General features: G+C 41.2%; 1 protein-coding gene across 1 annotated transcript in view; it reads left to right on the top strand.

Annotated features, from left to right (window-relative positions):
* The window catches only part of gosr1 (golgi SNAP receptor complex member 1), a 42,096-nt gene extending 31,918 nt beyond the window's left edge, over window positions 1-10,178 (top strand). The window contains exons 7-9 of the mRNA XM_080731312.1: window positions 3,868-3,897; window positions 7,538-7,620; window positions 9,479-10,178. Of these exons, the coding sequence (XP_080587438.1) occupies window positions 3,868-3,897; window positions 7,538-7,620; window positions 9,479-9,603 (238 nt within the window). The 3' untranslated portion in view covers window positions 9,604-10,178. The remainder of the gene's footprint in view (window positions 1-3,867; window positions 3,898-7,537; window positions 7,621-9,478) is intronic.
* The last annotated feature ends 7,397 nt before the right edge of the window (window positions 10,179-17,575 follow it).

The following is a 17,575-nucleotide window of genomic DNA, read 5'->3' as shown; positions in this document are numbered from 1 at the left end:
GCATACCAAACAAGTTGATTTATCCCCACATCAGATGGGAGCAAAACCTCATTATCTGTAGCTTAGTCGTCACTGCAATGTTTCATCATGATCATGAATACAACCTCTTTAACAGTTCAGCACATGAACTTGTATGTTACAGTTAACTCCATGGTAGGTTTCCACTGTCCCTAGAGATCAGATCGCATTAATTAGTGATACTGTTCACTAAGATTTCACTTCTGACCATCAAGCTTGAACACTGTATTGTGTTAGATGTGGTTAACTCTCAAAATGTCATAAGTGATGACTGAAATGCCAACCTTTTATAATTCAATGCAGAGGTGTTAAGTTTGTCAAATAATTGATTTGGTTGGGAATTGGATCTTTGGGGGATTTGATCCCCTACTACACCACAGAAGAGACAACACAATTGGTGTATGTTGCCTCCTGCTTGTATAATGATCAAAATGTACCTACAGTACTATTAGAGCTATTAGAGAACACACACACACACACACACACACACACACACACACACACACACACACACACACACACACACACACACACATATCTGCTAACAACATTACTTTGGCTATATTTTGCTTTTGATAAATGCGCTGTTAGCTAATCAGGTCAAATGAGATTATATTAGCTAATGATGTATAACTAGCTAAGTGATTTTCAGCTAATTACTTCATTGTGGGTGTTTAGAAACCTACAGTTACAAAATCCCAGCCTAATGTCAATGAGTTGCTCCTCTAATTAACGACTGTAGTCTGAGAGACCAGGAATGGCCATGTCAGCACAGAAGCCCAGCAATTTATAACTATTAGTCACGCAGTGCTAACCTTGTTAGCTTAATATGTCTTCATCAACCATACTTCAGTCTGAAAATAAATGAAAGCAATATGGAGTGAGGTGATGTAAACAGGCTTTAGATTGAGCACTTTATTACAGAATGTGTCAGAATGAGTCAAGTGCTGGAAGGTGTGCTTCAGTGTCAGATGAGTAGGCAAGTGCAGGAAAGACCATATGTCTTTGTTTGTAGTGGCAACATGCCCATCCAAGCTGGTGATAAGATTTTACTTCTACACTTTTGTGTTTATTTTGCACTCTTTTTCTTAACATAACTTGTCAATCTTGCTTATGGAATCTATTACAGTAGTTGACCAGTAATGAGCAAGAAAACACGCACGCACGCACGCACGCACGCACGCACGCACGCACGCACGCACGCACGCACGCACGCACGCACGCACGCACGCACGCACGCACACACACACACACACACACACACACACACACACACACACACACACACACACACACAGTTAATCTGTATATTATCTTTTAACAAACAGAACTAGGAGGGAAATTCAACCCAGAATCACTTTGTTCCACACCGCTGCTGAAATGAAGTTCTAGTTCTCCTGTTAGCTGTGTTTTTTGAGCGGTGGTTACACCGTCTCCTATACGTGGCCGTGTGTGTATGCGTCCGTCCGTCCGTGTGTGTGTGTCTGTATGTAGCCTGCAGTACCTTTTATGACCACACATGTTAAGGGAGGGGCGCTGTTGTTCAGGCCAGACCAGGCGCACACACACACACGCACACACACACACACACACACACAGGGGGGAAGGGGGGGGGGGGGGGGGTAAACCACCGCTCAGTTCACACGGGTGTGATTTTTATTAGGAAGGGAGAAGATTGATACCTCTTTCACAGTCTACATCATTTTAGTCATATTGCAGCGCAGGTTGAAGTCCGCCTCGCTGCTTGACATTTTCATAGATGTGATGCTCATTGAATGCAGCAGTAAAAATATTGTTTCATTTAGAGCTCAGAGGCAGCCATTTTATATGGCTGAACCTGAGGTAATTGTGTTTCTAGGTATGAAAAGCTTTGCTTTTTTCTTCCATTTCATCCATAAAAAATGCCATACCTACCTTAATTACTACTGTTTTCTCAGACCTTTCTGGAGTTGAGTTGCTTACACGAGGGAAGGCTATTCTGTGACCGATGAGCTTGTGTGCAGGACATGACATGTAATCAAAGTTTCATAAGTTTGTGCTTGAGTGCATCAGAAGTGTCAACACAGCTGTGAGAGGATAGAGCAGTTGCATCAAGAATAGACAGTAGCAGTCTGTTGATAACTACAGTCTAGCCACACATCGAATACGGCTCTAGTAAATGGTTAATAAGTAAGGTACTGTGTGCTTCATAACAGCTTGATTTTTGACTAGTAATTGACAGTAGCTTTTCACCACTGTGTTATATGACCAACTAATACATCACAACAAAGGCAAGTTCAAATCTGCAGATCAGGATTATACAAACTCAGCTTTATAGGGTCAGGGTGTGAGGTCAGGTGTCAGTGTGTGCCGTGGTAGAGGTGTGGATATTTTGCATTCGATTCTCAGATGTCGCCGTGGACAATTCAGAATTGATACAGTGACTAAGCTTTTGCTTAGTGTTTTTCCTTCGGTCTTTTATTCTATGCCTTAATTTGTTTCTTATCTACTTTTTACCCCAAGTAGGGTTTTGTGTTTTTTGTTTGCTCACACCAAACCTGACATTGGTGATGATAAGTGTTGGAGAGCGTCTGAGGCAGAATATCTGTTGTGTGCAGTGTATAGGTGGTGTGTACACGGCCGTCGATTGTAGTGAGGCGTCACTACAGACATCGGTTGTCGGACGTCAATAGCAGCAGGTGGCGCAGAGGGGGTAGAGCTCTCTGGTCGACTGTTTGCCTTGTTGTTGCGCTTTCTCGTATTTTTTCCTTCCATCTCATCTACTTCTGATGCAGAACAGCAAGCTTAGATAAGCCAGAGACATTGCCTGTTTTATTTAAACAAGAGATACCTGCCACCTCCTGGCATGGAGAGTTATTTTATCTTATTTCATCTGACGCAGGCACGTAACAAGCTGCATCAGTCGACCGTTTGTGTGGTGTGAATATGTAAACACATTTCATCCAACATCGAACGTGCCAGTCTGTAGTAGTAGTCAGGACAACTACGTTTGGTGCGTAAATATCCTTATCTTCTTTCACCTGAACCACAGTATTGCAAAAGGCAACGAAATCATTCACATAATTCAGAATATTGAATGTTAATAGTGTGACAATATAGAGACAGGAAGAGAGGGGGAGAAATGGCAGGAATTGGATTTAAACTCAGGTAGTCGCGACTCACATGGAGCCTGAGTCATCCCGGTTCTCCATACATCCTGCCAGCTCGTTGGTGCTTTGCGCTCCTGCGTCTTTCTTGAGTACATCCATGTATGTTACGTGGGGCGTCCTCGTGACCGGTGCCCATGTGTTGGCTCCCACAGCACCAATTGGCTGGCTGGCAGCTCCTGATGGCTTTGGCAGTGTCCTGCGAGTCTCATTCTCCTGGCTGCAAATTTCTTGCTCACCCTTGGTATTTCCTCATACAGGATCTTGTTGGTAACATGTGCTCTCATTCTAGTGTAGACTTCTGCAGGGTTGGCTTCAGGGTCAAACATTCACTGCCATAGAGGAGAACCGTAGCAAAGAAGAAGCTGAGTTTGATTTGACGGGGGTACAAACGGCATACACTGGTCATGCCGTTCAGGGCCCTTCATGGAAGTGCCTTCCTCACTTTAAGATCTTTCTCGGTTGAGTTGACCCATGCGCCCAGATACTTGAAGTCCTTGACTTCCTTGCTTCCTTGTAGCATCCTGGCAACCTGATCAGGTTTCTGAGAAACAGAGCATTGATCAGTGCCTCTCCAATCCCTCAGACAGAGTAGAGCTCCATTCATTCAATCCTCTTCAATTCACCACACTCCTTGCCATAACTAACCAAGGTTTTCTCTCTTCTCCCCTTTTCCTCTTTCTCCCTCTTTCCTTGTTTACAGTTCTGACCGGCTGATGGATGACACAATAAGGTAAGACATAGCTTCTGTCATGTTATGATTACTGATATCACACATTTTGCCATAATAAGATTTAGATTTGATTGAGCGGCCTACAGTGGATAGGTGGCAAAACCGTGTACTGGCTTACACAATCATGTCACATTTATAATCAGCTCACAAACTTAGCCAGATATTGTCATCTCAGGTTTAATGTATGCCATATAGACACTAGCAATTAAATGTATTGAATAGTACGAATTTAGAAGCTAATGTAATCATTGCATGTTAAAAACAACTACATAGCAGATGACCTTTTGTGCTGAAAAGTAAAAGCAATTAGTTTGCTTGAGAGTTGACTGCTGACCCGGATAATGTAAGAATCGCTACTTTTCGCTAATTTTATAAGAAACGCAGAGGGCAGGCCACTATAGAACAGGGCACTGTGGAGCTGTCAGAATGTTATAAAATAATTATTGCAGTATTTGTAGAGACTGCACTGTCAGCTGTCCTGTGGTAGTGTAGTCTACTAATAGTAGATGGAAAAGAATACGTCTCAGATTACAGAAAACGTGGACCTGAACAGGACTGGGTCTGGGTGTACTACTATACATAGAATTATATATACCGGTATGCATGTCTTGAGGGTCATTCCCACTGGGTAAGATAAAGATAAAAAATATCGTTCTCAATTGAAGTGGATGGGAGTGGTTGGTATCATGGGTGGGACACATCCGGGTATTATTAATATAGGCTACTGCTTTGGCTGATTATGATTATGTCACACTCGGCTCGGCTGCGGCGCAGCTGCTAACTGGAACTGCCGCCCACCTTCTGCGCAATGCACGATGGGATACTGGAAACTCAAGGTTCAAGGTTCAAGCTTGTACTTTATTGTTATGTCTTTTGCACAGGTACATAAGAGTAAAAAATATCTTTGTTTGGCATCCTTCAGACAATGCAGTAATAGCAAACAACAAAACAAAAAAAATCTAAAAATATAGTAATAATAAAGATAATGACGTAGAAAGATTTTTGAGAAAAAGAGGGCAAAAGATCAAAGAGAAAATAAAAGAGCAAATAAAAGAGCATCCTCAAATGTACATGTGCATAAAGTTTGGTATATTGTATAAAATAATTATTGTGGATATATATCATCAACTATATATATCATCAAATATGATTATATGCATGTTTGGTGAATAAATCCCATTCTGAGGAACATCACCATTATGCATGTGTTTCGTTCAGGCGCAAGGTACTTTATTTCCCTCGGTGCGTGCGACCTGTTTTGATAGCTACCACATTCAGACCATATCAGCTCATATATCATCATCATATATCATAGCTTACATTCTCATGTGTATGTCCTGTGCTGCACTATTAAGTCAAAGATGAACAGATTAACTTAACACTGCACCGCACCGCACTTAATACCATTTGGTCTGATTGCTTTGCTAGCAGCCGCCTGACTCGTGTAGCTGGCTACCTTTGTCAGTCACGTGGTTTTATCATCGGTGGCACACATTGCGCTACCTGTTTCTGTACATTTAACCACATTCTGACATATCTCCGTCCGTCCGTCCCTCCCTCCCTCCCTCCCTCCCTCCCTCCCTCCCTCCCTCCCTCCATTGCCAAGCAAAAACAAGTGTGCTCAACACATGTATTTTCTTTTCTTTCTTTGTACAATGAAATGAAAGTTTTTATTAACCACTCATTCATTATTTGACACCCTGTCCAACTTAATGTCAAGTAATGACCAGCTGGAAAAGTCTGCATGCATTTGTACAGTATATGGTTGCTCATGCTTGTGCCTTCTTTGTGTGACATCTCCCAAATGCATTTAGCATTTAGCTACAGGCTAGCTGACAGTGTTGGAGTCAGCAAATGTGTTTCTCTCCTCACTGTGAACATGATCCACAGCAGAGATCTCCCTGGCACTGTGTCCTCAGCAACTTTTAACTCCTCAGGGGGTGGCATGGAATCATCTCTATCTGTCATCTCATCTCTCTCTGTCTATCCATATCCCTATTGTCCACACACACACGCACGCACGCACATGCACACGCGCGCACACACACACACACACACATCGAGGCCCTTGTTTTGCAAGCAACACTGCTGCAACTTAACGCGCGCGCGCACACACACACACACACACACACACACACACACACACACACACACACACACACACACACACACACACACACACACACACACACACACACACACGCACACACATTTTGTCTATGCTTGTGTTCACAGTTTTTGATGTCTTTGGGTGTATATACAGAGGTACAGACACTCACTTACTCATCTGGTTTATCTATATGCTTTTATAGATAGTTAGTTATGTAAACAGCCACAGTGATCCATCCATCTTGTTGTTGAGCATTATCTATGTCCTCCTTTGGGACCCTGTCACCCAGGGCTCGAGGTAGCTTGTCCCCAGACGTGACTACTTAACTGCTTGTCACGTGGCTGAGGCCTCACCGTTGCATCATCAAACCTGCAAGTGAAAATCAATTAGAGTCAACCTTGTTTGTTAATCTTACTTACACTATAGATATGTCATCTGCTTATTTTCCAGCTGGTGTGAGCTGCATGAATTAAAGCAGTCCAGTGGGATGGTGTTTTAGGTGGGGCCTGTCTCCTGAAGCCTTCCCACTCCTAAAAAAAGATGGAGAATTAGTGTACTGTGAAATAGACTTTTTGATGTATTATCACAGCACTAAAAAATCATGAGAATGAAAGGGAGCATGGCCTCTTTAAGTCACTTTAAACAGATTCAGTTAGCACCTCTGCACAATTATATCATCTCCTGAATTAGCCTGTATGCGGCAAAACATTTTAGCGGCTTTTCTAGAGTCATAACAGAAACCGTTGAAGGAGTGGGATCTGTAGGATGCGACAGCAGCTGGTTTCTTCTGTCTTACCTCTCGGCAACACCACCTCCAGTGAGGGGCTGAGACGTGGGCTTTAGCAGTTGATATTGATTAGCTTGTGTAACCGATGCCACAGAAGCAGAGTGAAGAGGCTGGGTTTTCCTGCCAATTGCCCTGCTGCACTTTCCTGCCCTCAAAGATGCTGAAGCCTCACTTTGAGGGTGAAGTACATTATGATAGCAATTCTACACCCTTCTCCTTCAGGGCACAAGTACCACACCACATACACACATATTGTGTACCACACACTCCCATGTTCTCTACCACATACACACATACACACAAATGGACCCGATTTAACTTTATATGGGTGTCATGTGTCAACATAGCAGATCTATAAGCTGAGGCTGTAAAAATCTGCCATCAGAAACACTAAGCAGAAGGAGAATAGCATTTGCTCTTACACCTAAGAAGAATCATTCTTTGCAGGCTGGGATGTAATCCCCTGCATTGACTACTGTTATGACTTCTCTTCCAATTGTAACCTCATTTTGAACGATCGCTCCTTCCATAGCTGCACTAATGGTGTTTCCACCACACTGCTATGCGTTCTCTAGGCAGGGTAATGACACTTGTGGGACCTATCATGATTATAATCTTCTTGTTCATGGGTGAAAGCATTTTAGAACTATATGGAGAACTGCAACTAGGTGCAATGATATGTTTCAACATAGTCTCTCTCTCTCTCTTTCTCGTGCCACTCCCCCACTCCCTTTCCTCTCTAGTATTGCCATGGCAACCAAGGAAAACATGACCTCACAAAGGGGAGTGCTGAAGTCCATTCAGAGCAAGGTCAACACTTTGGCCAGTATCCTTATGGCAGTGCTTTTCAAACTTGTTGTGCCCAAGGTCACAACAAAGGGCAAGTCAAAATGTCACGGCACACCATCTGTGCAAGATATCCTCTATATCATGTGTTATGACTGTTATCACTCAGTAAACATTAATTTGTATTTTAAAAAAAGTTAAATAAATGAACTTTGTAGCCTGTAGATGCTTAACAGTGTGTTTGTAGAACTAAATCTAAAAGAAAATGTGTAATTGATCAAATAAGGAAATGGTTTATTGTCTACAATATGTTATCTTCTTGCAAACTTGGATGATGAGAAAAAAAAACTTTGCCGTAAATTGAAAATAATGTATAAAGTTCACGGTGTGTGGTTGTATATAACTAGAAAATATCACCCTTTGGGCGTTTGGCTCCTTCCTATGTGAAAGCCCCACCCATACCCCCGGAACTGTGTGTTCTCCTCCCAACTGAGTGTAATCTATATTGAGATGTACTGTATATTGTATAGAAGTAGTCAGCAAAGGTGGCACGTGGCGCAGTGGTTAGCGCTTTGCCTCACAGCTAGAAGGTCCTGGGTTAGATTCCCGCCGGGGGATGCTGTGGGTGCTGGGGGCGTGTTCCTCCCTCCGCGTCATCAGCACCCACACCCTAGGTGGGGTTGGCGATAGGGCCTTTCTGTGTGGAGTTTGCATGTTCTCCCCGTGTCTCCTAGGGTTGATACCCTCACAAAAACATGCAGTAATCCTGGTCTCAATAATGCCTCCCCCTGGCCAGCCGGGGCGCCTGATGGAGGGGAAAGGAACTGGTTGGAATAACGTGTTCCTTCCACGTGCTACGTCCATCCCAGGGAAATCCCCCCTGTCAGGTGAAAAGAAACATCTTGGACTACCCATGCATTGAAGGAAGCATGAGGTTTGTCTGTTGTCTCCCCAGGCGCGGCAGAGGGAGAGCAGAGCCCAGGATTACATAGGCAATTGGCACTGGGTGAAAATGGGTTAAGAGGAAGAAAAAAAAAAGAAGTAGTCTAATTATTTCTGAAATTAGAGAATTTATTATGAATGCAGAATGTTATTTCCGGTAATTATAAAATAAATAAAAGTTAACGTGTTTGAATGAATCACAGAGCAGGTTATTTTAAATAGTTATTCACTCCTTATCTCAACAACAAACAACAAAAAAAAAAAAACATTCTGCAGCTTGTTCTCTTTCCCATGGACAAACACAGACTGATGCAGGTAGTGGTGATGGGAATGGAATTTATCATACTTTTCACTAAAAGGTTTCAGCGTTTACATAATTCCAACCGACATCCGACGGAATATTGTGTGTGATTGGTCTAACACACAATAGGCACTTGTGATATTGTTTTATTTCTGCAACCTGTCAGCAATGTCAGCACCATAGTCACAAAATAAACGACAGTCTACTGTAGTTTCTTGTCTGTGTCAATAATACACAAATATACTGTAATAAGCTACAACAAGCAAACACAGCCAAATGGAATAAACATTGATGTATACACTTCCACAGCCATTGAGATAGAAGCGTTGCAGCAATGAGGGGTCAGAAAAGCCACGTTCGTGACCGGATGGAGTGAAAGGAGATGGCACAACTTTCTCAATGGCTCTGTACAATACAGCAGTGCTGATAGGCAGGAGTGTCTGACAAAAGTAGTTTGTAAAGGGCAGACCCCATGACTAATGTTTGTGCCAAGCAAGTTTGGAGCCATTTGGATAAATGGTGGAAGCGGCACAAACAAACCAAAATCCACCCTTTTAAAATTGTAGTAGGTCTATAAGATATTTGAGAAACGTGAACAGTTTTTAACCTGTCATTTAGTATCTTTTGAATGTGCCTTAACTCGCATGTCTTCTAGACCGCTTCCCAGCCATCAACAACCTCATCCAACGAGTCAACCTGCGGAAGAGGCGAGACTCCCTCATTCTAGGTGGAGTCATTGGGGTCTGCACCATTCTGCTGCTGCTCTATGCTCTGCACTGACCAACAGGCCCAGAGGCCAACAGCTTTTTGTAAAGGAAGTGTGGGGTTACTTTGCTCTTTGGAGCGCGGAAACTTCCAGGAAACTCAAGCGCGGTGATTGGAGAACTCTGGAGGCTGTTGAGCAGTTTCATCCCCATCAGCCAACCAAACTACCTGATTTGTACTTAGCAATGGGAGAAGAAGAGGACTGGTGGTCGGGTGCTCTTCAATCACCAGTGAGGGATCGGAGAGACCAAATGTACCAATAGGACTAGATTTTAACCACTTTAACCCTGGCATCCCAATTTTGGGCATGTCGTTATACGTGAAAATGTACAAAAGAATTTCTAAAATGTTTTGAAAATGATTTAGAATGATTTTGTGGTTAAGTGGTTAAATGATTATATTGATAACACTCACATGGAGAAAGACTTTGTGCCGAGATCGGCCTAAAGAGACTCTGATTTTGAATGTCATTGATATTTTGAGGTGCAAGGATTTTTAGTTGAATGGTCTTTTAAAGTGATGAAGGTGGACGGTTTAGTAATCATCAGATGTAAAATGTGCATTAATAAATTATTCATATTCAGTATGTACAAAAATGTGGTGTTGTCAGGCACTCAAGATTATAAAACATTTGACTAGTTTTCATTTATGGGTCACTGAACTACTAAGTACTTATTATATTTTAGGATTATAATACTATAGCAATGAGGTATCACACACTTTCAATAGCAACGTGGGATATTAATACAGTTTACAGGCATTTAGCAGACTTACAATAAGCAAGGTAATAAATACATCAATACAATAAGCAAGGTAATACATCAATACATCAATTGCATAGAAATATCAGTCTAGAAAAAAATTACGTAGGCAGACCAAGCACCTAATCTAATCAGTAAAACACTTTATATAAAATCTAAGAATGCTATCTACATTAGCTTTCATGTATGGTCATTGAGGGTAGGCGAGTGCTATGGTAATTGCTATGGGCTTAGGTGGAGTCTGAAGAGGTGATTCTTCAGGCCACGGTGGAAGCTAGGGAGTGAGTCAGTCGTTCTAAGTGCGACAGGGAGCTTATTCCACAGTTTGGGGGCCAGGAGGGTGAATTTGTCTTGGACAAGTGGATCTTTGTCAGCATCCCTGTGTTAGCAGGACACTTGACACTAACTCTGGGAGAGCCCGGGATCTAACTGGGAACCTCGCAGTTCCCATCCGACCTCTCTACTACTGCTCTCTATCACTGCAGTCTGTCATCTGGTGAGTTTTGTTTGTGACAACTGTGATCTTCCATAACAGTCCAAACATTGAATAAGTTAATGCATTCTTAGACTGAAGTGTTCATTTTGATCAAGATAGCATCAAATAAAATAGGTCTATTGGTGGGGAAAGTAATGGTGATGATGGTGATTGAACTATGATTGTCACTATCAAAGTGGTATATAAATATAACTTTTTTTTATATCATTACATTTTTAATTGTTTTCCACATTGTATAAAAAACAATACAACAACAAAATACAAAGTAATCAATCAACTTCAATATCAATCCCCCCTCCCAACCCACCCCTCCATTGTCCACGTACAATTCACACATTCGATTCATAGAATTATCTATTCAGTAGGTTTTTCAGTTCAGATATCGGGTCCGTCCACAATGTCAATGTTCCTTGTTGTGCTTGATTAATCCTTGCAGAAGAAAGCTCAAGATAAGATATATCCAGAAAACTCCTCAGCCAATGTGTCTGAGGAGGATTCCATCTCTGAACGATAATCTTTTTGGCTGCTGTCAGACCGGCAAGCCAAACTTTCCGGGTCTTTTCCCTAAGATGTAGTTTAGAATCATCGTTCAAAAGATGCACGAATGGGTCTACTGGAAACTGTACCTCTGTTAGGTCCGATATAGTCCTTATGACCTTTCCCCAAAACTCAGAAATTCCTGGACATTCCCATACCATATGAACAAATGAGCCCAATGTTCCCGGGGCACAAAAAGTGCAATATGGGTTTGGTATCTATAAATATAAATGATTGTCAAAGCCTACCGTTAGAGTGGCGCACTATGCAAAACCTGTGCAATAACCTTTGATTGAAAGCTACAGTACTTGCAAGGGACATTGAAGAGTGGGGTGGAAGTTCCTTCGAGAGAACATTTCCAGCTGTGATTAAAATAATTGGTAAACAATTCAGCAAAGCCTGGGATTCTTTACGTGCATGTCAAAGCATTCAATAAAGGCAGCTTGCTGAGAAACATTTGTTCTCAGGCTGAAGCTGCGTTACACAGCTGGAATCAAATTATTAGATTTTCAATGAACGTATTAATCCCACAATTAAAATGTCAGCTTCACCCTGGGGGTGGTTAATACGTGTGTTGCTCAGGGCCATAATAGACTGGGCCGGGGGGAAAACTGGTGACCTTCTCAGTACGACACTAATAACCTATGGCCGCCCTATGAAACTCTGGACTGTCCACACCAAGAATAATAACGGTGAAGAAAATATAGCAATATAGTATCGGCAGTATACCACAGGATACATTGCGGATACTGTATCCTGTTATATATTGCTCTTGTTTATTGCTGGGGGAAAAACAGAATTACAGTATCAGTACTGTATTGTTGTGCAAAAGGATGTATGGAGGACAGCAATAAATGTAGGCAACCACGAAGACCAAGAGCAAAAGCAGTATCAATACAGACAACCCCAAATGCAAACCGACCCCAAGACCAAAGACATCAATACAGACTCAGTAAAGTATTGTCCTCAGAGTGGATGTTACTCCTGTTGTTAGTATTTGGACCATGTGTGGCACTGGCATTGTATATATATATATATATATATATATATATATATATAACCAGTCCTCATGGCTACCAAGCCACTGGCCTGTAGTCATTGAGGACTGAGGGGCATCCTTTCTTGGGTACTAGGACAGTGTCAGAGGAGTTCTAGAGTTGAGGCACCCTCCCCAGCCTCAGGGAGAGGTTGATGTGATCCTGTGGCGTGGCTGCAAGCTGCTCAGTGTACACCCTCAGCACCCGGCCGAGGGTTGATGTTGTCCAGGCCCACCACCTTCCTCACATCGGTCAAGGTGAGCTGACGCCTCACTTGGTTGGCGGTGACGATCAGGGGTGGTGGGCATGCTGCTGCCTGCACCTGGGGGTCAGACGAGTTGGAGTACCATATTTCTAATTTTCAATACTTTTACTTATACTCCATGATCTGATCTCAGAGGAAAATGTTGTACTTTTACTCCACTACAATTATTTGAAAACTTTAGTTGCTACAGTAGTTACTTTTATCAGTATTACAAAACACTCTTAACTACTTCAGCCCTATATAGATTTTGGCCAATTGAAAATAGCAGATCACGTGAAAAACGTGATCTTGTTAAATGGGGCATTCTGCACAATGAGAACCTTTTTTGATGCCAATACTTTTGCACTTTTACTCAAGTACATTTTGAAAAATTGACTACTTGTAACTGAGTATTTCTACATTGCAGTATTGATACTTTTAAGTAAAGACATTTACAGGGTTCCCACGGTCATGAAATTCCTGGAAATATTTTGAAATTAGAAAAATATTTTTCCAGTACTGGAAAAGTTTTGGAATTTATCAAGGGTCCTGGAAGGTCCTGGAAAAAATAGCTATGCATTGTCTTTGGTTATTGATTTTGTTAATACCTCTGAAATTACAAATTAAACATGGGCCAAATTGTCAAATATTAGAGGCAGAAATTGTGAAAATAGCCGATCTACATTCTCACAACACCTCGCAACGCGAGGCATTGTGAGCATGTAGATCTGCTATTTTCACAATAGAACCGTGTTATACAAAATTCCTCAACTCTTAGTGCTCCTCAGGGTGGGGGGGTCCCCAGTTCAAATCTGATTATTTCGGGGGTCACGGCCTGAAAAGGTTGAAAACCACTGGCATACACTACCTGTCTTTGGGCATTGCGCATAGGAGTAAGCGACCTGTTATTGAGCTGAATTATTGTTATATAGTCCTGGAAATTGGGTTAAATATTCTGGAAACGTTTTGGAAATTAATTGGTAAAAATGTGTGGGAATCCTGCATTTAGTACTGCAACTCGTCCGCTGCTGCTGAGGAGGCGTCATCGTGGCCTGCTGCTGCTGCCACCGCTGCTGCCATAGACCTGTTGCTACTGCGCTCACTCACGCAGCATGTTTACAGAACGTTCTCATTCATCAGTCTGGATGCTCACATCATTGTCATAATTATCGTTATAATGGTTATTATGGTTATTCTTGGCTTGGACAGTCCTTTAACGTTGCCTCAACTCTCAACTTGCATGGTTCATTGTCCTCATTTACCTCTGTTTGGATGTTTCGCGCAAATTAGTGTAGGATGCATTTAAACTTTTGCAGGATGCTGTTTCTTGGAGAAGTCATTAGATACTGTATTCAGGATTTATGAGGCAGGGCTTTTCCAACAACACTTGAGTTGAAATAGGCCAGCAAGTACTATGCACAAACCATCCTGTATAGTTTTAAAATGTTTACGTCCACACTGATACTTTACCATACCATGGTTTCTCTTTTGAACTTTTACAGAATACTGTATGTCCCATTCTGAAATGAATTTGAGTGCTTTATCAGGACGTAGCCTATAAGTGATATTACATGATGAAAAAGCCCAAAGAACAATTCTTTGAATAAGTGATGTTACATGTACAGCATGCTCACCTGGAAATTATGGGTTGTGTAATCACAAATCTATTGTCAAGACTTAAAATTATCCTGAGAAAAATCATTGAAAAAAAGACTCATCTTGTATATACAATAACAAAAAAAAAACAAAAAAAAAACAAAAAAAAAAAAAAATATATATATATATATATATATATATATATATATATATATATAAGGTTCTTCAATATAATTTCATCATTCTATAGCAATGTCAAAGTAATTCTAGGTAGTTTGAATTCTAGGTTTTTGGAAAAACAATACAATCCAGCTAACTGAAGACGAGGACAAGAGGAAAGTATCTTTATTGATTCTCCCAATCACACCCGGCAGCAAGGCTGGTTGCCAGGTGTGCTGGGGAAAGATAATGTTACAGGACTGTCTGGAGATTGACAGCAGCGCCCCACGATCCTTTAGAAAGCTGACATTCTCATGGCTTCACCACGGGAATGCATCACTCTTGTTGTGTCACCTCCTGTGGCTGATAGTCTGTCTCACAATGCGGTTTCTACTTTGTAGTTATCAGATGTTCTAATCTAAGCCTTGAACAGGGAATAGCAAAAGTAACATAATTCCATCTTTCATACATCCCATATGCTGTCCCAGAGGAGGCAGCTATAGGTGATTGACAAGATTGGCTGATTTGCATCACAGCCGAACTGGGCAACAATTACAAAGTTTGATAACTTGTGCTTTTGATCAAATTTCAAGTCAAAATCCATTATTTTAAACATGCACAGAAGTACACTCTAGTGAATACTTAAGTGTTTTATCTAACATATTGCAGAGGTTTGCACAACAGAAAAGTGAAGCTTTTGGTCATGCTTCACTTGACATCACAATATCTAATATAAATTGTAAGACAGAATTCATATCCCAGCGGATTCCTTGTGACTCGCGTCACAGCAACCACACTTGCAGTTTCCCAGAATTTCCTTTGTAGTTTGGACTCGTATTCGTCATAGAATTGATTAGTGCATGTCTTGTTCTTATTGCTTGTTTGCTCTCTGTAGCTCCTGCAACTCATGTAAAACTCAAAAGCCCATTCATAAATTGTTTCCAGGAGCAGGGCTGACTTTTATTTTGGTCATATAGGCCTAGTGTGGAATTAAGAATGGGATCTTGGGTTTGGATTATACTTGTGAATGGACTGTCTTCTTGTGCAATATATGACCTCCTTTAGTATGCATTAAATCTCTGTTGTGGCCAAGCTGGGCATCAAACCATTAGTTTGTAATCAGGCACAGAGGGCCCTGACTAAAGTGCAAAATCTGCTAGGAGATCCTGTGCCTTTTAATAGGCCACCCATTAGTCATATTCATGCTGCCAAGACCATGAAAAATGGAGAATGGAATTACTTTGTGCTGATGATTTACAGGGAGTTTGCTTGCTAACTTAAGCCCTAATGCTCCCCCTCTTGTCCTGCTCACGACCATAAAGTCAAGAGCCACAGGTAAAGGCTTTGTGAACCATGGCTTTTGTACAAGTTGGTAACACTGACAGATGGTGATATTCTAGCTGCAAATCACACTTTAGTCACTGCAGACAACATCAAAAGCCAAACAACAATTCATGGACCATGCATGTTAACCTTTATTCCAGGCATGCAAAAATATACTCAACAAAGAGAGGGAAAACTGGCATATACATGTTTCAGAAGAGGAAATTAGACAGTAACATTTAGATTGAATGTTTCAACCGTTTTACTGACAGCAATGCTTAGACAAGGCAATTTACCCTGGAACAGAAGGGTTCAGAGTTGAGATTTAGAAGACCAGCTTAGTTCCACGAGCACAATTAACCTGGGCTTTGTTTTTCTAAGACTACGGCTATATGCAGATGTTGCCATTTAATTAATCATAAATTATGAATTATTTTAGTTGTAGGAGTAGTAGTAGTGAAACTCTTTGATTGCTGTTAGCAAGCTTGGATTGAGGGAATCAGACTTCGAATGGAATAGGCAAAATTCTATTTTATTACTGTTCTGTACTGTAATAATATACTGTTTACTACTGATTGCCCTTTAACTTGATACATACTTTATATGGTCTTATTTTTATTTTTTTAACTTGCCAAAGGTAGTCTGAAAAACAATGTTGTTTGGAATTGTCATGATTCTTATATAACAAAATTCGGTTCAAACCAAGTCTGATGAATGTCATCTGTAACCAGGTGTGAATATTCTTTTTCTCTCTGTTCCACAAACTATAAATAATGTGCCCTTTAGAAACCCACACTAGTGAAATAAAACGGTGCTGAATAAATGGTCAAAAGTTTTCACTTTTAGAAAACCTGTCCGAATTATTCCGGATCCTTATAAAAGTAAAAAAGGAAAACGTAAACAGCATGTACACTTAATAAAAAGTTGTGCTACAATGGTCTTACACGTTCTTGCCCTGTGTAATTGCAGAATAAAGCTGTAGTTTGTCAATATAACAGTCCTGTGTTGCCACAGGTGACTTTATAGAAAAGTATGTGACATTATGACAGACAATCCATCGTGCTTACAGAGATGCTCTAATTGCTGCCAATCACTCAGTCAAACTCTAAAGGCAAAGTTAATTGTTACAGTGATTGTTACAGTGATAAATAATTAAAATAAACGATGATAAGTTCTGTTTGGCCCACAGCATGCCTAGATATTGCATAATTATTTTCTTATATAAATACAAGTACAGTAATACCAATACACAGTGGAGGATACAATTATGTAGGTCAGGGGTAAGGACTTTGTACTATAAAAGGCATTCAGTGAAACAATTGACATATAACAGTCCAATTATTATGATGTAAGCATGATAGAAGGGTGGTAGGGTATAAGACTTGGTGTGTAAGATAGAGCTTGAGGATGTAAGATCAGATGGACAAGAAGGAAAGGGGCAGGGCCAAAACTGAAGGCTGATTTGTACTTTGTTGCACATTCGTATACAACGTTGTTTTTGTCGAGTGACACTTGTCGAAATGGGTCTTGTGACAAAGAATAAATGAGTCCTGACACTGGCCAGGAAGTAGGATTTGGGATTAGGTGGTAGGAATCAGAGGATACGGAAGGGAGGGAGGGCATGCGCCTCATTACATCAGACCCCTCCCTGTACAAGGCAAGGCTCCAGAGATTTGGGACAAGTAAAGGGAAAGATATTGGCCAGTGTTTAGGATTGCTGGACCACCCCACACGAAGTAGATCAAATCTTTTCGCTTCCATTGTTTCACCATGTGCCTCTTTGACTTCCAAACAAGGAAACACAGACCCCGCCAAGATGGTACTCATTCCCAAA

The sequence above is a fragment of the Nannobrachium achirus genome, assembly GCF_963921795.1.
Source record: "Nannobrachium achirus genome assembly, chromosome: 8".
NCBI lineage: Eukaryota > Metazoa > Chordata > Actinopteri > Myctophiformes > Myctophidae > Nannobrachium > Nannobrachium achirus.
The sequence above is the reverse complement of the archived record's forward strand: the minus strand, read 5'-3'. Positions and strand labels throughout refer to the sequence as shown.